Source organism: Chaetodon trifascialis, chromosome 7 (genome assembly GCF_039877785.1).
Source record: "Chaetodon trifascialis isolate fChaTrf1 chromosome 7, fChaTrf1.hap1, whole genome shotgun sequence".
Lineage (NCBI taxonomy): Eukaryota > Metazoa > Chordata > Actinopteri > Chaetodontiformes > Chaetodontidae > Chaetodon > Chaetodon trifascialis.
The window spans coordinates 15889773-15907595 of NC_092062.1; the positions used below are offsets into that span (position 1 = coordinate 15889773).

The window sequence follows — 17823 nt, forward strand, 5'->3', positions numbered from 1 at the left end:
AATGGCTTTTGTATAAGCTGTAAAAGCTTAGTCCTGCTCTCTCACTGTTACTGCCCAACTGTATGTGTGTGTGTGTGTGTGTGTGTGTGTGTGTGTGTGTGTGTAAACCACTTTAAAATTTCTATCTTAATCTCATATCTTAAACATCAGCTCCTAATAGCACCTTTCATGACATGTGGTTTGGTGTTTTTTTTTTTTTTTAATGTAATTTCCAATTTAGGCTGTCTTGGTGATTTTCAGTGTGAATTTAATTGTTAGATTTATTTACAGTAAATGTTAATTTGTCTTTGCTTCAATTTTAGTTTTGGCACAGGTGGTAGGCATTCAGAAAATTTATTTGTACATTGTTGTCTAGAATATAAAACAAATTCATAAAATATTGAAAAAAAAAAAAAACATACTGTAGTTCTTACATGAATATTTCAGTAAGCCTCAGGATAAATAACAATACAACATGCTGGGAAAAAGCAGTGCCCGAGAGCAAAGCTCCAAATTATTCCAGTCACAAAGATTTGTCTCCTTAATAGTCCCACAGTCCACAGCATAGTGTAATCTCTAAGACACATCCTTTCCCTTCTGCACATAAAGATAAACACTAAAAACATTTTGATGGGGTCATTTTATTGGGTTTCAAAAGTTGAGGTAGGAAGCTTTATTTCAATTTTCTCATTTTTTTCCTTTAGGTTCATGACAATGTTTTGCAACACCTAGTTTTCATCTCAGTTCAGAGATCAAAAACACACATGTTAAGGCTTCCTCTGTTGAAGAGTCATATATTACCGATCTGCCCAGGACCATTTGTCCATCATGTAGTGTAGCGACAACAGGACAAGTTCATCAAAGTTCTCAGTACACTAAACAATTAATCTTTAACCATAAGGTAAAATAAAAGGATAAAAGCTCTTTACTGTGCTAATTGGTATCAACTGCAAAGAGAGTCACTATTGAGGTAATGAACGGCGTCAGTATGAGAGAATAAATGCTCCTGTGAGCCTCAGGCCTCAACACCATCCAGTGGTATAGGCAGCTCCCCAGTGGCATGTTTAATATAATGCAAATGCAGTTTTTCCATTTCATCAAAGCCCATATCACATTCACAACACTCCCATTCCCAATATTTATGCTCTCTGTGCCTGCGTGTTTCCTGTGACTCGTCCAGCTCCTGTCCCACTTGTGACTCTACAGTTTCCGATTTCAGCTCATCGGGTGGATGAGGTCCATCTGAGTCAGGTGGTTTTGAAGGCTTAAAGTGATGCATAGGCTCTCCGCAGTCCGACTCTTCGGAGTATGCATGATCCCCAAACTCAGCATCCTCTTGTGGTTTTCCAAGTTCACCTTCCTCTGCGTGTCCTTTGTTTCCTGGCAGCTCTTCCATGTTTGTATCCATTTCCAGCTCCTCTTTCACACTAGTGAGAATACGTCTCTTCATTTTAAGAATGCGCCTCTTTGCAATAATCGCAGAACGCTTGATTCCCAGAGCCCTCCCACTGGACCCAATATAAACTCTAAAATGCTTCTTTCTGTGTGAATTTAGATTTCCAGGGAAAGAAAAGCTCTTCCCACAAATTGTGCACTGGTAAGGTTTCGCTCCAGTGTGGATGTTGTGGTGATCAATAAGGTGTGTGGACATGTGGAAGCTCTTATGGCAAATATTGCACTCGTGTTGCTTCAGGTTGTGACTCTGGAGGTGTTTATCTAGTGCCCCTTCATCTATAAAGCCTTTGGCGCAACTTAAGCACCAAAACGGTTTCTGTTTATGGAGATCAAGGTGGGCCATCCATGACTTCAGAGAACTGAAGTCTTTGTTACACTGATCACATCTGGGAGGTTTTGATTTGAATGGTTCACGTGACATGTGAACTCTCAGGTGATCAAGGAGCCGCACTCGCCTGATAAATGACATCCCGCAGTCTGGACACTCATATTTATGCAAATCCTCGACATGCTCACTTCTTGCTGTAGGTGCCTGGTTTTCATGCAGCTGTTGGTGTTTTCTGAATGAAACCAGATACGTATAAACCTTCCCACAGATCAAACATGGATAAACCTTCCGAAGTTTCTCATTCATTGAGACGACTCCAACATCCTGCATTGAGCTTGAAGGTTTTGTCTGCGATGACCAGCTCACATCACACCCATCTGCATCGCTGTTTTCTCCATTGTATCCTCTCCCGGAGTCCAGTTCTGCTGCAGGATTCCTGCCATCTCCCGTCTGGGCTTTTTCTTCGTCTTCCTTCTCCTCTTCCTCTTCCAGGGCATGCTGGTGCAGGTGAGTCTTGAAGACTTCAAGGTGTGTAAACTTCAGTCCACAATCCTTACATGCAATGCTGAACTGTTTGACTACAAAAGAAGAGAAGGGACCAATTTAGACACTTTGTCAGTAAGAATAGTCAGTACATAGACGACATTTCCTTCAACAAATCATTATGAGCAGTATGAGTCCAGCAGTAGTATAAGTGCGGTCATTACTGGCGACCTTATTGACGTTTGACTGCAGCAGGTAAAACATACAGGATTGATCTGTGATCTTTTCTTCATTCACAGACAGTCTTAAGTATTTCACAGAATTCCTTATTAAAACATTTCTTTTTAGTCCTTTTGATTATGTCTGTAAACCAAGCAAATCATCTGTGCAGCCAGGAGTGTACCAGCTTTGCTCTGGGGGTTGGACTTGTTTGATGGTATATTGCTTACGTGTATTTTAAGTATGAAACAATGTCTTGCAATTAAAGCAATCACAAAAAATGTTTTAAATATTACAGCAGGACACAGATGAATTCTGAGATGATTTAATATCAAAACACTCATTTGTAAATGGAGGAATGAATAATTTAGTGTTCGTACAATTAATTCTGCAATTCTTTTTTGAATTATTAATCATTTAAAGTCAGAATAAGTACATATTAGAAACTGGCAAATTAAATGTCTATTTAATGCATTAATTAACATCAACTTCAATTTGATTAGAATTTAAATATCAATAAATATTCTGTGACACACTCAGACTCCATATCTATAATGTTCTGTGTGTGAAAGAGGCTGACGATCTGTAGTGACTAATTAAAGCAAACACCTCCATGAAGCTATTTTGGTCTAAAAATGACATTTGTGTCACACTTAATGGTTAATTGTAATGCTACGATAATGAATATGTGCTAATAATAACCAAATACACGGCCAGCACTAACAGCTCAAAAGGAGGAGTGCCAATGGGGAAACAAAGATATTGACAAAGCAGACTGAGCACACTGGTGAGTCCACATAGGTCCAGATCAGATTAATTAGATCAACCAGATCAATTAATCACACAACCAAACAATTCAAGCAAAAGTTATCAAGTTTATTCTTAATGTTTTAGAGAACCTTTTCTTCATTGTTTTAGAAACAGCAGGTAAAACAAGTAGTCGAACGGTATATTGGTCATCTAGAGGAAAAAAAAAAATCATAAATTAATATAGCAAAGTAAGTCTCTTGTACAATACAAATACTTTTTCCACTGTGTAAGTGGTACAGTAGACTAGCAACTATGTTATATAAATGCTATTCTAGCTAAAGTAATGAATAATCTTCCAAAACCATAGAAATATAATACTGAAAAGGAAAGAACATGGCAGCTTATACATCAACTAATGCTATAAGTGCTGTATGTAACTTACAATTACTTGAATGTGAATTTTTTTTGTGGTCATAAAGGCTGTAAAGATCTACATGAAGACATTTTCATATAAATAGCGAACATTACTCAATTTCATATATCTTATCTTCTCTGCAAATATGCACACAGGTCCTCGTTCAGCCAAACCTCGAGTATTTAAAATGACACCAGCAAAATGAGCATATATTTGTTGTGCAGTTATTAAGCTCTTAAGCTTTGCAATAAGTAGTGTGTCAGCAGCACTTTTCATTTTCTGGGAATATCTAAATGCAGGAGGACAAACATGTACATGCACACATTTTTTTTAGTATCCAGATATGAACTACCATACTTCAGCCAGTGATCCTCAAAGTATATTAACAGAGTCCAGTTGATAGGTCTACTCAAAACAAGGACAAATCAAAAAATAGCTCAAAACAACACAGTGAAAACCAAAGCGGTTACTCTAACATTTGTACACATTTGTCCTAATCACATTTGTCCTAATCCAGTGTAAAGGACAACCTGAGACTAGGAATATAAACAAAGGAAGTGCTTTTTTTTAACATAAAAAATATCTCAAATAATACAGAAACAATTGGAAAATCATGTTCCTTCTTAGGCTAAACAAAGGTTGAGGGAGGAATTTTGTAGCTTAACACATCTAAGTAGTTTGGCAGCCTCTAAAAAACAAAAATCCACAATTTACAGTGTCTTCATTTCATCCTTTTCAGGTTTAGTCTAATACACTCGACGGGGCATGCTCAATATACTGCTGGTGCAAATCAGCAGTTCCACATTCAAGGCAAGTGAGGCCTCCTGAGGAGACGGCAGCAGGGGCATCACTCTGCATTTTTGAAATCACCAATACATTCCTGGTGATGATCAATAAGGTCCTGTATTTCACTGTAGGTCCGGGGGCAAATAGAGCAATGATACGAGTCATTGTTACAGTGCTGAGTTTCATGTTTCTGTAACGCTGTTGGTGAAAGAAAGGCTTTGCCACAATGTTGGCACTTATGGCTACTTTGTGACTGGCTGTCTGGGTTAAGTGAAGGTTGGTTCAGCACAGGGGCCGGAAAGGACTTCCCTCTGCTGTCAGCAGGGGGGATGTTGGGTTTTAGAGGCTTTGGGGTTAGCCTATAGCGAACTTCGTTTGGGAGACGACAGCGGACTTCATCGTGCCAGGTGAGGTGCTGCTGCAGCTGATTCTCAGTCCAAAAGCCATGGCAGCACAGGGCACAACAATAAGGCCGGCTCCTTGCCTTGGTCTTATGGGTTCCTAATTGTTCCTCCGTCTGGAAAGCTTTCCCACACTTATCACACTTGAAGAGGCATTTGGCTGTGTGCTCCGAGAGACGGCTAAGAGGTTGGGAAACCTCGGCCATGCTGTCAGGAGTTTGGATCTCCAATTTAGACCCATGTTTTACCTCCAGGCATACTTTCTCACGGTCAGGGAGGACCCCGGCAGAACTACACTGCTCGCCACCACGATCAATGCATGATACAGACTTTGCAGGTGAAGGGTCTGGTCCGATTTTCTTCTTTCCTCTGTCAACATGGTTTTTCATGGTCGCCGTAGTTCTGTCTACAGCTAAATCTTCTCTCTTTCTGACGTCACTGCCTGAGGTAATGGACTCTTTTGTAGTCTTATTTTTGACTTTTGCTCTCTTTGAGTGTGCCTGCCATTTGTGGGCATGCAGACCTCTTGCTTTGGAAAAAGTCATAGAGCAGAGGGGACACTGGTGAGTTTTTGGCTTCAGTGTGTTCAACACTGACTCACTCCTACTGAATTCGATGTCAACCTTTTCTGGACCCTGGTCAACTAAGGTGAGAGCATCTCCTTGATGACCGGCAGCTTCAAATGGGTTGCTGTGCTCATCTTCACAGTGGGCAGCGAGAAGTGAACCTTGCAGAAATGTTTTGTCACTTTCTGGACATGAAATCTCCAAACTCTGTGAAATCAATGCGTTGTTGCTCTCCACACTGCTGTCTGAATAAGGCTCTGGCTCAGTTTTGGTTTGACACAGAGGATTGAACATCTGATGGCGCTGCAGAACACAATGGTTAAAAAACTGTTTGCCACATCTGTGGCACTGAAAAGGTCCACCCTCTGTCTTGTAGCCAACAGATTTCAAATCATCATCTTTTAGCAAGGACCGTGAAAACTTCTTTTCTTTGTGCCATCTTTTGTGGGAGCCGAGGGCTGAGTTGGACATGAATCGCCTCCCACAGTCTGAGCAGTGAAACGGTCCTTTACTTGGTTCTTCCTGTTTAGTTTTCTTAAGCATTGAAGACATGGACAATTTTACTTTTGCTACAGATTTGTAACCTTCAGCGTGAATTCTTTTGTGAAAATTCAAAGCTCCTACCACTGAAAAGCTTCTGTCGCACTTTTTGCATTTGTATTTCAAATCATTTGTATTCGGGTTGCTAACACCTGCATCAACATCCATCTTTAGTTCATCACTCTCCAATTCACTTACTTGAGCTTTAACTGTTACTTGCTCAGAGTTTTCCTGTGTGCTGACATTTATACTATCCTCAAGTAGTTTTAGGGTATAACTATTTTCTGAGGATTCTGTCTGACAATCCACAGCTTGACTGTTTTTTTTAATGCAAAGTTTTTGATGAGCCTTCAAAGAGGCCTTGTTGTTGAAATGTGAGAGGCATGTTGCACATTGGAGGTCTTCCAGTGTGACAGCAGACCTTGGTGATGATGACGAGTGTCCAGTCTCATACCCATGGCTTTTCATGTGAAACTGAAGTGCTTTGGCACGTGAAAACAGCTTCCCGCAGTCAGGACAGCTGTACGTGTTCTTCTTCAACTGCTCAACTTGATGCTGAAAAGACTTAATAGGCGGCGGGAGTAACTGGTCATTATGCACAACCTGGTGTCTGAGGAGGCTGGAAAAAAGACGGAACGACCTGTTGCAGAGTTCACATTTATGATTTCCATTTTCATGTTTTCGCATGTGCAATGCCATAATGCCCTTGTGACGGAACTTTCTACCACACACAGGACATGCAACCTTAACACTGGAGCGTGGGTGTCCATTAACAGAGCGCAAAGATCCTGCAACACCCTTTCTTAGCCTCAAATCTGCACACTGAGTCGGACTTTGCTTGTGGTGAGAGTAAGCTCCTAGAGACCAAAAACCCTTCCCGCACTGTTCACAATGATAAATCTTTGGGCCTAGAAGGGTTTTCTTTGGATTGTACTCTTTCTTAGTGACAGAAATATTCTCTTTCTTTTGTGAGGAGCAGATTTTCATATGGTTAAACAAGCTAGCTGCATGCAAATAAGACATCATGCAATCTGGGCATTGGAATTGTTTTCTTTTGGGATGATGCAACTGATGAGAGACTAAAGCAGACAAACGTGCAAAGCATTTACCACACTCATTGCATGTAAAATTTTTCTTCTCTAATCCCTCTGCCAGGTACAAGACATCACTGCTTGTGTTTTCATTGTTGTGTTGCTGTATGTGGCTGTGGTGTGCTGCATAGCTACTGGCTGACCTTGAGTCTGCCACTGACTGACCTTGAGTCTGTTGTCTTCTCTTACGAATGCCATGCCACATTCTGTGAACGCGCAGTGATGAGGCACTAGAAAACCAGCGGTAACACTCTGGACAATCAAATCTTTCCTCTGTCGTTTTATTCTCAGGTTCCCTCGCTATCGGTGCACACTGCACATCATCTTGCTCAAAGTCAATTTGTACAATTTTCAAATCCATTTCTGGTTTTGAAACAGCACTACTGGGGGAAACTTCAGTGCTGTCATCTCGTACTTCCTGATCTGATTCACACAGCAGCTCAAGATCAGGATTCAGGTCTTCGACGGGCTCATCCTCAGATTCACTTCCACTGATCACCTGTACATTAAAGTCCCCAGGTTCATAACTCTCCACATCTTCATCAGTCTCATTTACATATTCTTCCGTTATATTGGAGGGAAGCAGATTCTCAGATTCCACTTTTTCTTGCTCAGCCTCACTTGTTTCGCTCTCCAGATATTTTTGTTGAGGAAGCAGAGAGTTGCGCATCTGGGCGTCCTTCTCCGTTTCTCTGAAAACATCTGTGTGTTGAAGCTGATGGGAGTGGAGTGCTGAAGCTCTGGAAAACTTGAGCCCACAATCTTTACATTCAAATGCCTTCTTCTTTAGTTGACACACTTGATGAAGAAAAGACTTGGCTGGGGCTTCCTTGCTGTGCACCGTGCGTTGATGCCTGTAGTAGAATGTTAGAGTCATAAATACCCTTCCACATTCCTCACATGGGAATCTTTTCGCTGAATCATTTGAGTGATTAGCATGCCTTCGCTGATGGCTGAAGAGGGCGATATGGCCACTGAAGCTCTTTTTACACTCACTACAGTAAAACTCATTGCAGCTTTTCTTTGGTTTCTCTTTCATTTCTTCTGGAGAGCACTGACTGTTGCGGCTAAATCGCTGATGCGTTTTAAGGCGCATCGAAGCAGTAAAGGCTTTACCACATGAACACTTAAAAAGTTTTTCAGGAGTACCATCTATCTGATTTTCACTGGGCTTGGTTTCAACGACTGACTCCTCAGTGTGACAAGCCTCTCCTGAACCCCTGTTTCGTGACTTGACTAATTTTTCTTCATGACAACGCCGGTGTGCATCAAGAGCTGAAGCACGGGAATAATTCCTCCCACAAGACTCGCACTGGAATGACTTCTTTTTCAAATGTTCAAGGTCATTGAAAAGTGATTTGGAGGCTTGTCTGTGTGAACGCTGATGGTTGAGAAAGTGTCCAATCACACCATAACACTTCCCACAGTCTGGACATTCATAGGTGTGCTGCTTTGTTATCCCAGAATTGATCTGAAAACTAGTCTCCTTCAGAGAGGTTTGACCATGGTTTTCCTCCATGTGCGAGTGGAACTCACGTGGTTCAACAAACGAGAGTGAACATAAAGTACAGAACTTAGCTGTTTCACTGTCCTTCCTTGCATTATCTAAATCATCCAACTGGTTGTCTAAATACATGCTTTCTTGCAGGTGTTGATGGCGATGCTCCAAGTAGGCTGCCTCCTCTCTGAAGGCTTCTCCACAATCCCGACAGCAGAAAACCCCAACCCCTAAAAATAGAAAAGGGAAAATAGGAGGTCAAAGGAACTCCTGCTTTCAGAGAAAGAAAGACAGAAAAAAAAAATCACAAAAACACAGTTGCATATTATGTCTTTATTTTAAAGTCAACTAGAGTTTACAGTATAATAATACAACATTGTCCATAAAAAACAAAACAAAACATGCATTTCATTTCATTACATGGGGCGAATACAATGCTTTAGTCAATTGACCTTTGTGAAGTTCAATCATTTGATTATTTAATAGGCCTGCTGCAGAATTTGTTGCATTTTCAAACAGGCAAACCAATGGACTGTGGTACTGCACCACAGGGTTGTGGAAGAAAAACACAGATTGTCTTCACTGTAAACCTGACGCTACTTCCACAGATCGAATTTAATGGCCTACACTGTCCCGAATTCATAAGGGGTACAGAATTACTTCAGAAATCATTGACCGTGTTCTTAAAAGAACAAGTTGGATTCTTATGTCCATTTTCACCAATGAGGCAGAGAATAATTAAAAGCACCTTTGCTGATCAAAGCTGAAGTTGCATTGAACTGTAAAGTGCATTTATTAGGTAAAACATCTGGATTAAACAGCCATATATGTGCCCATTAAAGCATTAAACTTATTAGCAGGTGATACCTGCACATCGACAAAGGTTGACCTTTAAGTGTGTGTGTGAGACAAGATTCAAGATAGTATGATGCTCCCCTAAAGTTGCACTTGATGCTCAACAACAAAAACAGACACCGCAAAACTCCTCATTGTTCTCTTTTCAACAACTGTGACTTTTTTGTTGTTGCATCGCCATGCAAAGGGACACATGTAACTCCCTCCCCCTGGGTCCATCATTGTTAAGGTCAGTGTACTTGACCATAATGAGAGTATTTCAATTGATACTGTGTTTATTTATGAAGTTCTAAAAGATCTGTGGGTTGTCCATGTGCACTATTCACACAGAGAGTCTACACAACAAAGGTTAACACAACCCCATTTGAAGGCACTATGACCAATTAAAACTCATGTCTTCTCTGCTTACTCACACCAAAACCTTACATAAGGGTAATTGGACAATGTTGTCCTGCCAGCAGTTATACAATCATGTCAAGTTCTTAAAAAGAACTAACATGCTAAAATTAAAATTATTCATCACATCCTTCTAAAAGGTTAGTTGAACACTGTCACTGGTTATGGAGTTTATCTGAATCACCATCCATTCAACATGTGATCTGAAGGGGGCAGTAGCATTCTTTGTATCTTCATTTTGCACACAAAGAAGTGCCTGGATAGAGTATAAGCTACATTATAAATACATTTTGAGTTTGATTCTGTGTCAGTGTCTAGGTCAGGAATACTGTTATTCTAGGTAGAAAATGAAGCTAAATTACCAGTTCAAGTGTACACTGATGTGAAAGCAAATAAACAGAGAAGCAAAACATGATTAAGTCCAAAGTGGAGACTCTGAAGATTGAATCTGCAGCCTCATGGATAGAAAGCATATGCTCTGCCATTGAACTGCATCTTATACGAATGCTACTAAATATAATAAAAAAACAAAATGCAAAGCTTCAGCATGACATACATTAGATGAAGCTCTGAAAGAGAGAATAACACTGTGCTTGAACTCATCAGATTTCAAGCATCTACAAATGAAATAAGACAATAGTCCGCTTGTTAAATGTTTTGTGGCTTAAAAAAATGTAATAACTGCAGGTCAGCTGTCCATGTATATGGCTTCTCAGTTTGGCCTGGTCACATACATTGTTCAATAGGACTATAGCAATGGCCTTTATTCCCTTTTACATCACCACATTCAGTAACGTTACACTGCTAATAACAAATTTGTTATTTTATACTTCGATGCTAACATTACTGACAAAATCCGATATGTAAACTTCCAAACTCTATTTTTAAATTAATTTCCACATGGTTGTGTGTCAGCTTTGTCTCGGGCCAGTCAAAAAACAGCACTGATCATCCATCAATGAATAAGCCAAAAGACCAGACGTGAATATTCAACAATGTAAGCTCAGGCCATGCTAATTGTTAGCGTTACACATTTGTGGCAAAATTGCTGATATTTTGCCACAAGCAATTAACTTTCCCTGCGCTGAAGTTAATGTAGGTCATAACGCCTGAACTTCCTTTTGGTGTTTTGGTAGCTCTATTAACTTTTGAATGACGGCCACTCGACACTTACCATCACTGGAGTCCTCAGCCGATGAACCGACGTTGCTTTCAGATGCTGTATCTCCATGGTGGGGTCTCTTTCCAGCTCCGTCCCCCGTGATCGCCGCGGCAGTAGCTTCGTCCATCTTGGCGTGGCTGTTTGGTAATGCTAGCTTATTCTAGCTATTGCTCGTTAGCTTAACACCGCCACCGTTGCTTTAGTTTTTCTTAACCGAAGTCACTCGGTGCAGAGCAAGGCTTAAAAACAATGAAACAATGAGTATGTTGATCTAGTCCGTTATCACATAACAAGGCAGCATTTTGTAATGTTTCTGGCAGATGCGACTGATGTACAGCGAAGCTAGCTGTCTCGCGAACACACCGGCGATGTGTGTCCGTGCATTTGAGCGGAAGTGGATTCTTCTTCTTCTGTTTTGTTTCCTTCGAGTAAACACGGTTGACCTGCAATCAGTTCACTACAGTCTGAATGTAGAGTGAATCTTTCTCAATGGGATTTACTCATTGGGTTAGACAGGCTGAGCAGCGTCTAACTGGCTCCAAGCAAATCTAACAAGTTTGCTTTTGTTTTGTTTTTTTCATCTTTTATACCACTGGTCATTTTTTTGTCCCCACTGACCACACCAGCACTGGAAAACACTTACATTTTTTCCCAGCATGAACATGTTCAGATGGGGTTCGTTCAGATGCTTTTTGTTGGAAGTGTTCTAAGGATCAGTTAGTAATGTTATGGATATGTGGGATTTGGAGTGGGGAATTTCAGTCCCAGCATTTATGCTCTTCCTCAAGACAGGCAGAACTTCATTCAGAAAATACCTAATTTTCATCACAATTATGCCTTCATCAACCTTGATGGAAACTTATTTTCCACACTTTTGAATTTCCACAGGCAAATTCAAAACACTGAATTATATTTACCTGACAAGTACAGTGCAACACATCATTATAATCAAAGGCAAGTTTTATTTAATCCAATATGTGGACATCATGGGAAATTTCTATTTCTTTCCATGCTAAAACAGTGGATAGAGGTAGAAGGGCACATGTGTTTCTGAATCTTAAGACGCTGAATGTTAAAACGCACAGGGACTTAAAAAAAAAAAAAAAGGACCATGTGTTTATTTTACAGCAGTAATGAAGATTTTCAGTCACTTATATTGGGCCACCAAAGCTGCTCAAATGCCCATTATTATAACAGAGGAGATGGGATTCTGTACTCAGCTAAATCTACAGTCATAGAATTCAGTATTCACAAAATACACATTGAATTGTACTCAAAAGTGGACTTCAATTTATAAATATGGGTACATTCCAATCTGAAATTCATTCTGGTGCGAGACACACACTAAAGGGCACTCATCAGTTTACAGCAGGTGCTAAGTACTTTCACCCACAATCTGTTTTAATCTAATTAAATTATAAATCTTATTATCAAGTATATCAAGTCATGACACTTTGCCAGGAATTTGCTGAATTTGATTGGACATGATTGGTCCATTTTATCTCATCAGTTTCATGTTTGTCTTGCCATTGTACAGACTATTAATGACAAAACATCACATAAATCCCAGTTTTATTACAAAATTCATTATTTGACAACAGTGTCATCAATAATTGTGTAGTGGTGCTACTTTCTCCCTGTTCCAATAATCCCTCAAGTGTTAAATTTACAGAAAACTCCCACTGTGAAATGACCTTTACATGTAACCGTCACATTTTCTTGAGATCCTTTTGCTTTTGACCAAATTACGATGTGGCTTTTGCTCATGAGATATTTGGACCCAACCAGTGGCCCTGTGAATACAAACGCTTCCTAACAGGTTTATACTGTATGTAGTCAGCTTTCCATTGTATGTTCTGACATGTAATCGGTGAGCCCAACATCCCGCTCCTCCCCTCCTCAAAAGCAAAAACCTTCATTTCTTTACAGTATCTTAGAAAGAGTTGCTTTGTGTTTTGGGAGTGAGGTCACATTGTTGAGTCTACCTTAAGCACAAACTAGGCCTAGAATATCAAGACAGCAGACATGCAGACTGTACTCATAAAAGGCACACAGTATACTGTACATGAAGAAACAGTTCAAATGGTTGAGGACATATGAGCAGAACTATAAAAGTACTAATATTATCTAAATCTAAAGGTCATTGGCAATAAATGAAATGTAGACCATAGAGCCTCATTAATCTGGACCCCTCAGAAGTTGTTTAAACAAGTTAAAATGCATTTAAAAAGATGGTGAACATAATTTAATGGCACATGTATACACCCTCTATTACAAACCACACATTGTGCAGTCTAATTTGGAAATGAAAGAGTTTAAATCAAACGTGCAGACTACATCAAGTTTCACTTTTATCTTTTTGTTTCTAATGCCCATCCACTCAACTGGTCAAACTGGACAACTGAGGGTCAAATAAGTGAGGCTTCACTGAAAGAAAAACTAGAGAAAAAAAAAAAACATAACTAAGGTTTGCTAGTGTAGAAGTGTCAAATCTCTCCTTGTGCATGTTGCAAGTAATGCATTTGTAGATCCAGCTCCCGAGGAAGGGAGCATCCGCATATCATGCACTGGAGAAGACGTTCTGGAGCAAAAGGCAAACGGGGTCCAAGTTTATGAGGTTCTGTCCGTGGGGTGAGCTGAGGTAGGGGCAGGGTCTGTGGCATGTGTGGCCTCTCGCTCATGACTGCCTGTGGTGTGAAAAAAATATTTGGGTGTGGAGGTCTTGAGAGTGCACCAACTGCGACAGAGTGAAGAGGGTGAGGACCTGGCAAAGCAAGAGGAGGAGGGAGCGGAGCAAGTGGAGGTGAGAAAAAAGGAGAAGGCTGATTTATTATTATTTGAGTGCCTGTTACCATTGGTTGTTGCTGCAGCTCCTGTCCATTTCCTGGTTTGAGTTGCCCAGTGAGCAGCGTTTGAGGACCCACCGGATTACTTTGGAAGCCCCATACTGGTGTTCCCATCCCCTGGCCAAAGCGATGAGGCTCGTATTGAATGGAGATGGGAACCTTCTGCGTACCTGTCTGACTCTGTACACTGGCCCAGCCAGATGACACCTGCTTTTGCTGCAACTGAAAATCTTGATTATTTACTAATTTCTCAGGGGAGGTTAAAGTCTTTGGAATACCTGGCGGTGTTTGTATGTCCCACAAGGTGCTACCTACCCCATGAGAGACAGGAGTTGAAATTGGCATAGCACTGCTTTGGTCTATTTGAGCTGAGGTGGACGCACCTGCTAGGCCTGAAGTCCACTGCTTCTGCAGCTCACAGCCATTCCACGGCTTCTCTGGCTGGCTAACAGTCGATGGTATAACTTGAGGATTACTCACGTCCCACATTCTAGTGTCCTCTTTCTTAGGAGGAGTGGATGACTCCTTTTGTGTTGACCTGGGGGCACCTGGCCATCTTGGCAGCTGAAGCTCCTGACCAAGCCTATTTGGAGAGCCCTGTGAATTTGCTAGTGGAGCAGGTCTGACGCTCCACAGAGCTGCCCCATCTATGTAGGACGGGACAGAAAAATCATGCTGCAAAGAGCTTGTGGAAGCGAGTACTGTGGATGTGGGTGTACTACTCCAAGTAACAGGCTTTGGCTGTCTGAGCTGCTCCATCTCACTCACCACTGATGGGCTGGATTTTTTTGGCAGAGCTGCCAGGAGGGAGCTGACAACAGAAGCTGCACTCTCTTTCATGTGTGATGACTCTGAATTCTGAGCAGATGCGGAGCCCGACTGAGTTACTAAAGAGCTATCTGGCCAACCTGGACTTCTCAGATGGAGGTGCTGCTGACCTGGCTGTGGTGGGCTGTCAAAATGTGTGTGACCTGCATGTTGCTGCTGTGACGATGGGACAGGCATTACCTCTCCGCCGTCCACTTTCCACTGCACCGGTTGAGGGTGCAGCTCGGACAACCATGGCTCCTTCTGCTGTCTGCCTTGTAGATCCATGCGAGATGAGAACATGGAAGACTGTGGCTGGGCTGCCCTTCTGTGCAACTCAGCATCTCTCATTGCAGAGACTGGGTACGGAGACGGCTGAGAGCTAACCATCCCTGAGCCTCCTAAGGGCCTAGACCAGCCCCACACGAGCCGCCCCCCTCTCCTCCCCCGGCTACCCCTGCCTCTCGTCCTAGCACCCACCGGGAAAGAATTATACTGGCTGAAACCCTGCCGCTTGCGAGCATGGATCTTCTGGTGTACTAGCAGGCTGCTAAACCAGGAAAAGGTTTTGTGACACTCATCACAGCGATGAGGTCTCTCTCCTGTGTGTGTGTTCATGTGATCACGGAGCAGATAGGCTAATCCAAAGCTCTTGTCACACAGATCACACTTATGAGGTTTGTCACCATTGTGTGATAACATATGGTGCTGCAGTTGAGTCTCATCGCTATACCCTTTGCGGCAGCTGGTGCAGCGGAAAGGTTTTTCCTGATGCAGCTTCTGATGTGTTTTCATGTTCTGCAGGAAGGCGAAGTCCTTTCCACAATCGGGACATTTGTATGGCTTCTTGCCTGTGTGGATGATGAGATGCTGCTGTAAGTAGCTACTGAATCGAAAGCCCTTGCCACAAACTTTGCACTGGTAAGGCTTGTCCTTGGAATGTATGCGCATATGCAGCTCTAACACTGAGCGGTGGCGGAAGGTTTTTCCACACTCAGAACACTTGTATGACTTCACACTTATGCCATCACTTCTCCATTTTCCCTGCATATTATCACTGTTTAATGGAGTAAATTGTTTTTTCGGTGGTGCTGCCACCGTTCCTAAATATTGTGCTACAGGCTTGTGGACGCTTAACAGATGTACATTTAAACTGGATTCATCACGATAAACACATGGGCAGTGGGGACAGGTGAGTCCTTTGTCCCAGTGCTGGTTAATCTCACTGGGGGGTCTGGGTGTTCGCTCCAACGTCTCATACTCTGCCTCATGAATAAGCATGTGGGCCCTCAGGTTAGCTGGTGCCCAGTAGGTCTGGGGACAAAGGGGGCAGTTGAACGCGCGTTTCGGTTCCTCGCTCTGGTGTGTGTTCTCTTTTCCTGGCCCTCTGACCGCCTCCTGTGCAGACACAGGGGCCTGCTTGCTGGGCTGCTCAGCGGGGGAATTGGTTTCGCACAGTCTATGCTGGCGGCAGTGTGCCTTCATGTTCTGCGCAAAGGCAAATTTTTTACCACACTCAGGGCAGCGGAAGGGCTTTTGGCCCGTGTGCAGATACTGATGCTGATGGAGGAGGCTGCTATACTTGAAGGTCTTACCGCAGATGTTGCACAGGTGAGAGCGTGTGTTGTCTGTGTGCTTGCGACGGTGGTCTTCCATGACGGAGTAGTGCTTGAAAACCATGCCGCACTCTGGGCATTTGTATGGTTTCAGGGCGGTGTGACATCGCTGGTGGTAGCGCAGGGCCATGTTGTTTGGGAAAGTTTGACTGCACTCCTGGCATGTGAAGATGCTCTCCTGGGAGTGGGTCATCATGTGCTTAGTGACAGACACCTTAAACTGGAACTCTTGGCGGCACAGGGGGCAGTGGTAAGGCTTTTCTGCTGTATTGCAGCAGTTGTGGTCCCTCAGCTTATCCACTGTTGAGAAGATCCTCTCACATTCTGCACATTCAAAACTACCCTCCTCCATTGTCTGCACCTCACTCTTTGGAGTAACAAGTTGCTCCTCCTTCTCTTTATGTTCATTTCTGTGTTTAATGAGGCTGCTGCGGTGCTGAAAGGTAAGGCCGCACTCTTTACAGGTGAGGGGAGTGAGCTCATCCTCATGCGCATGAAAGTGGCGGTGGAGGTTGAACGTCTCGCGGCGGTTGAACATCTTCCCACACTCCTTGCACACCAAACGGCACTTTTTTGGCTTGGCTGTCATATCAGCGTCCTGCCCCTCGTCATATTCAACCACGTCCTCTATCCCGTCGACTTCTCCCACCACCTCCTTCACAGGCTCCTTCTCTGTGCTCTTCTCATCAGAATGTGAGTTTCCCGTCTCTTGAATCTCCTCTGCACCAGCTGTAACATTATCATCACCATGTGCATCCTGCTGCACCTCTCCAGCACCCTCTGTAGCATCATCATGGACTGAAAGTGAAAAGCACATTATAAAAACAACTTAGTAAACAGAAATAAACATGTACAATTGACTACAAATATACAAACAACCCATCTCTTGTTAATCCAACAAACTACACGCAACTAACACAGCTATCCATCTCCAGTGCAGACCATAATCTAACTCACAGTGCAGGATGCTAGCTTGATTTTGTTATGGTAATTAACGGTAGCAGAGTTGACAGTGTGTACTGAACCGGTAGTGAGAGCTACAGCTCAGATTAGCCTGGAGGCTAAAGCTAACTGTAAAACACATTAACAACGTTAGCATACCACACTTATCATTTTCCTGCTTGTGTGTTTTCGCCTCTTCGTCGTCGTCTTCAGTCTCAGACCAGTCGAAAGCCTGCTGCTCCTTGCCAGGAGCCTCCGTCATTTTTTTCTCCGATGTTAGGTCGTCCGGTGAATTGCACGTCGTTTTGTCTGTTCCAGCGCCGGACTCGACACTAACCTCGGAATGGCTGGCAATACAACCGCCGTCGTTGCCAGGACTGGGTCTCTGCTCACCATTGGGGCTCTTGTTGTTTTTATTAAGTGTTGTTTCATCTGTCTGATTTAAGCTGCGTCCTGACTCCACCGCCTCGCTCTTCTCCCCAGATGTTTCCACCTCCTCCGCAGGGGATTCCTGTCGTTTTGGAGACTCCGATGGGTCTACGGCGGCCATGTTTCCCCCATGCACCCCCTTGTCCAGAACACACAAGGATCATGCTAGCCAGCCTGAACAAGGAATGCCATTTCCGGTAGAAACTTTCAAAATAAAACTGTCATTACTAGCAACGCACTGTCATTTTTAATTTCAGAA

General features: G+C 42.7%; 2 protein-coding genes across 2 annotated transcripts; both read right to left on the minus strand.

Moving 5' to 3' along the window:
• Positions 1–322: 322 nt before the first annotated feature.
• Positions 323–11326, minus strand: LOC139333323 (zinc finger protein 585A). The gene is made up of 3 exons (XM_070965608.1): positions 10937–11326; positions 7179–8741; positions 323–2340 (listed from the first exon to the last, which is right to left on the minus strand). Exons 1-3 carry the CDS (start codon positions 11049–11051, stop codon positions 995–997), a joined length of 3024 nt encoding a protein of 1007 aa, XP_070821709.1. The 5' UTR covers positions 11052–11326; the 3' UTR covers positions 323–994.
• A 542-nt stretch (positions 11327–11868) lies between these two features.
• Positions 11869–17715, minus strand: LOC139333322 (uncharacterized). Its single transcript, XM_070965607.1, has 2 exons — positions 17295–17715; positions 11869–16991 (listed from the first exon to the last, which is right to left on the minus strand). Exons 1-2 carry the CDS (start codon positions 17683–17685, stop codon positions 13411–13413), a joined length of 3972 nt encoding a protein of 1323 aa, XP_070821708.1. The 5' UTR covers positions 17686–17715; the 3' UTR covers positions 11869–13410.
• Between the last annotated feature and the right edge of the window lie 108 nt (positions 17716–17823).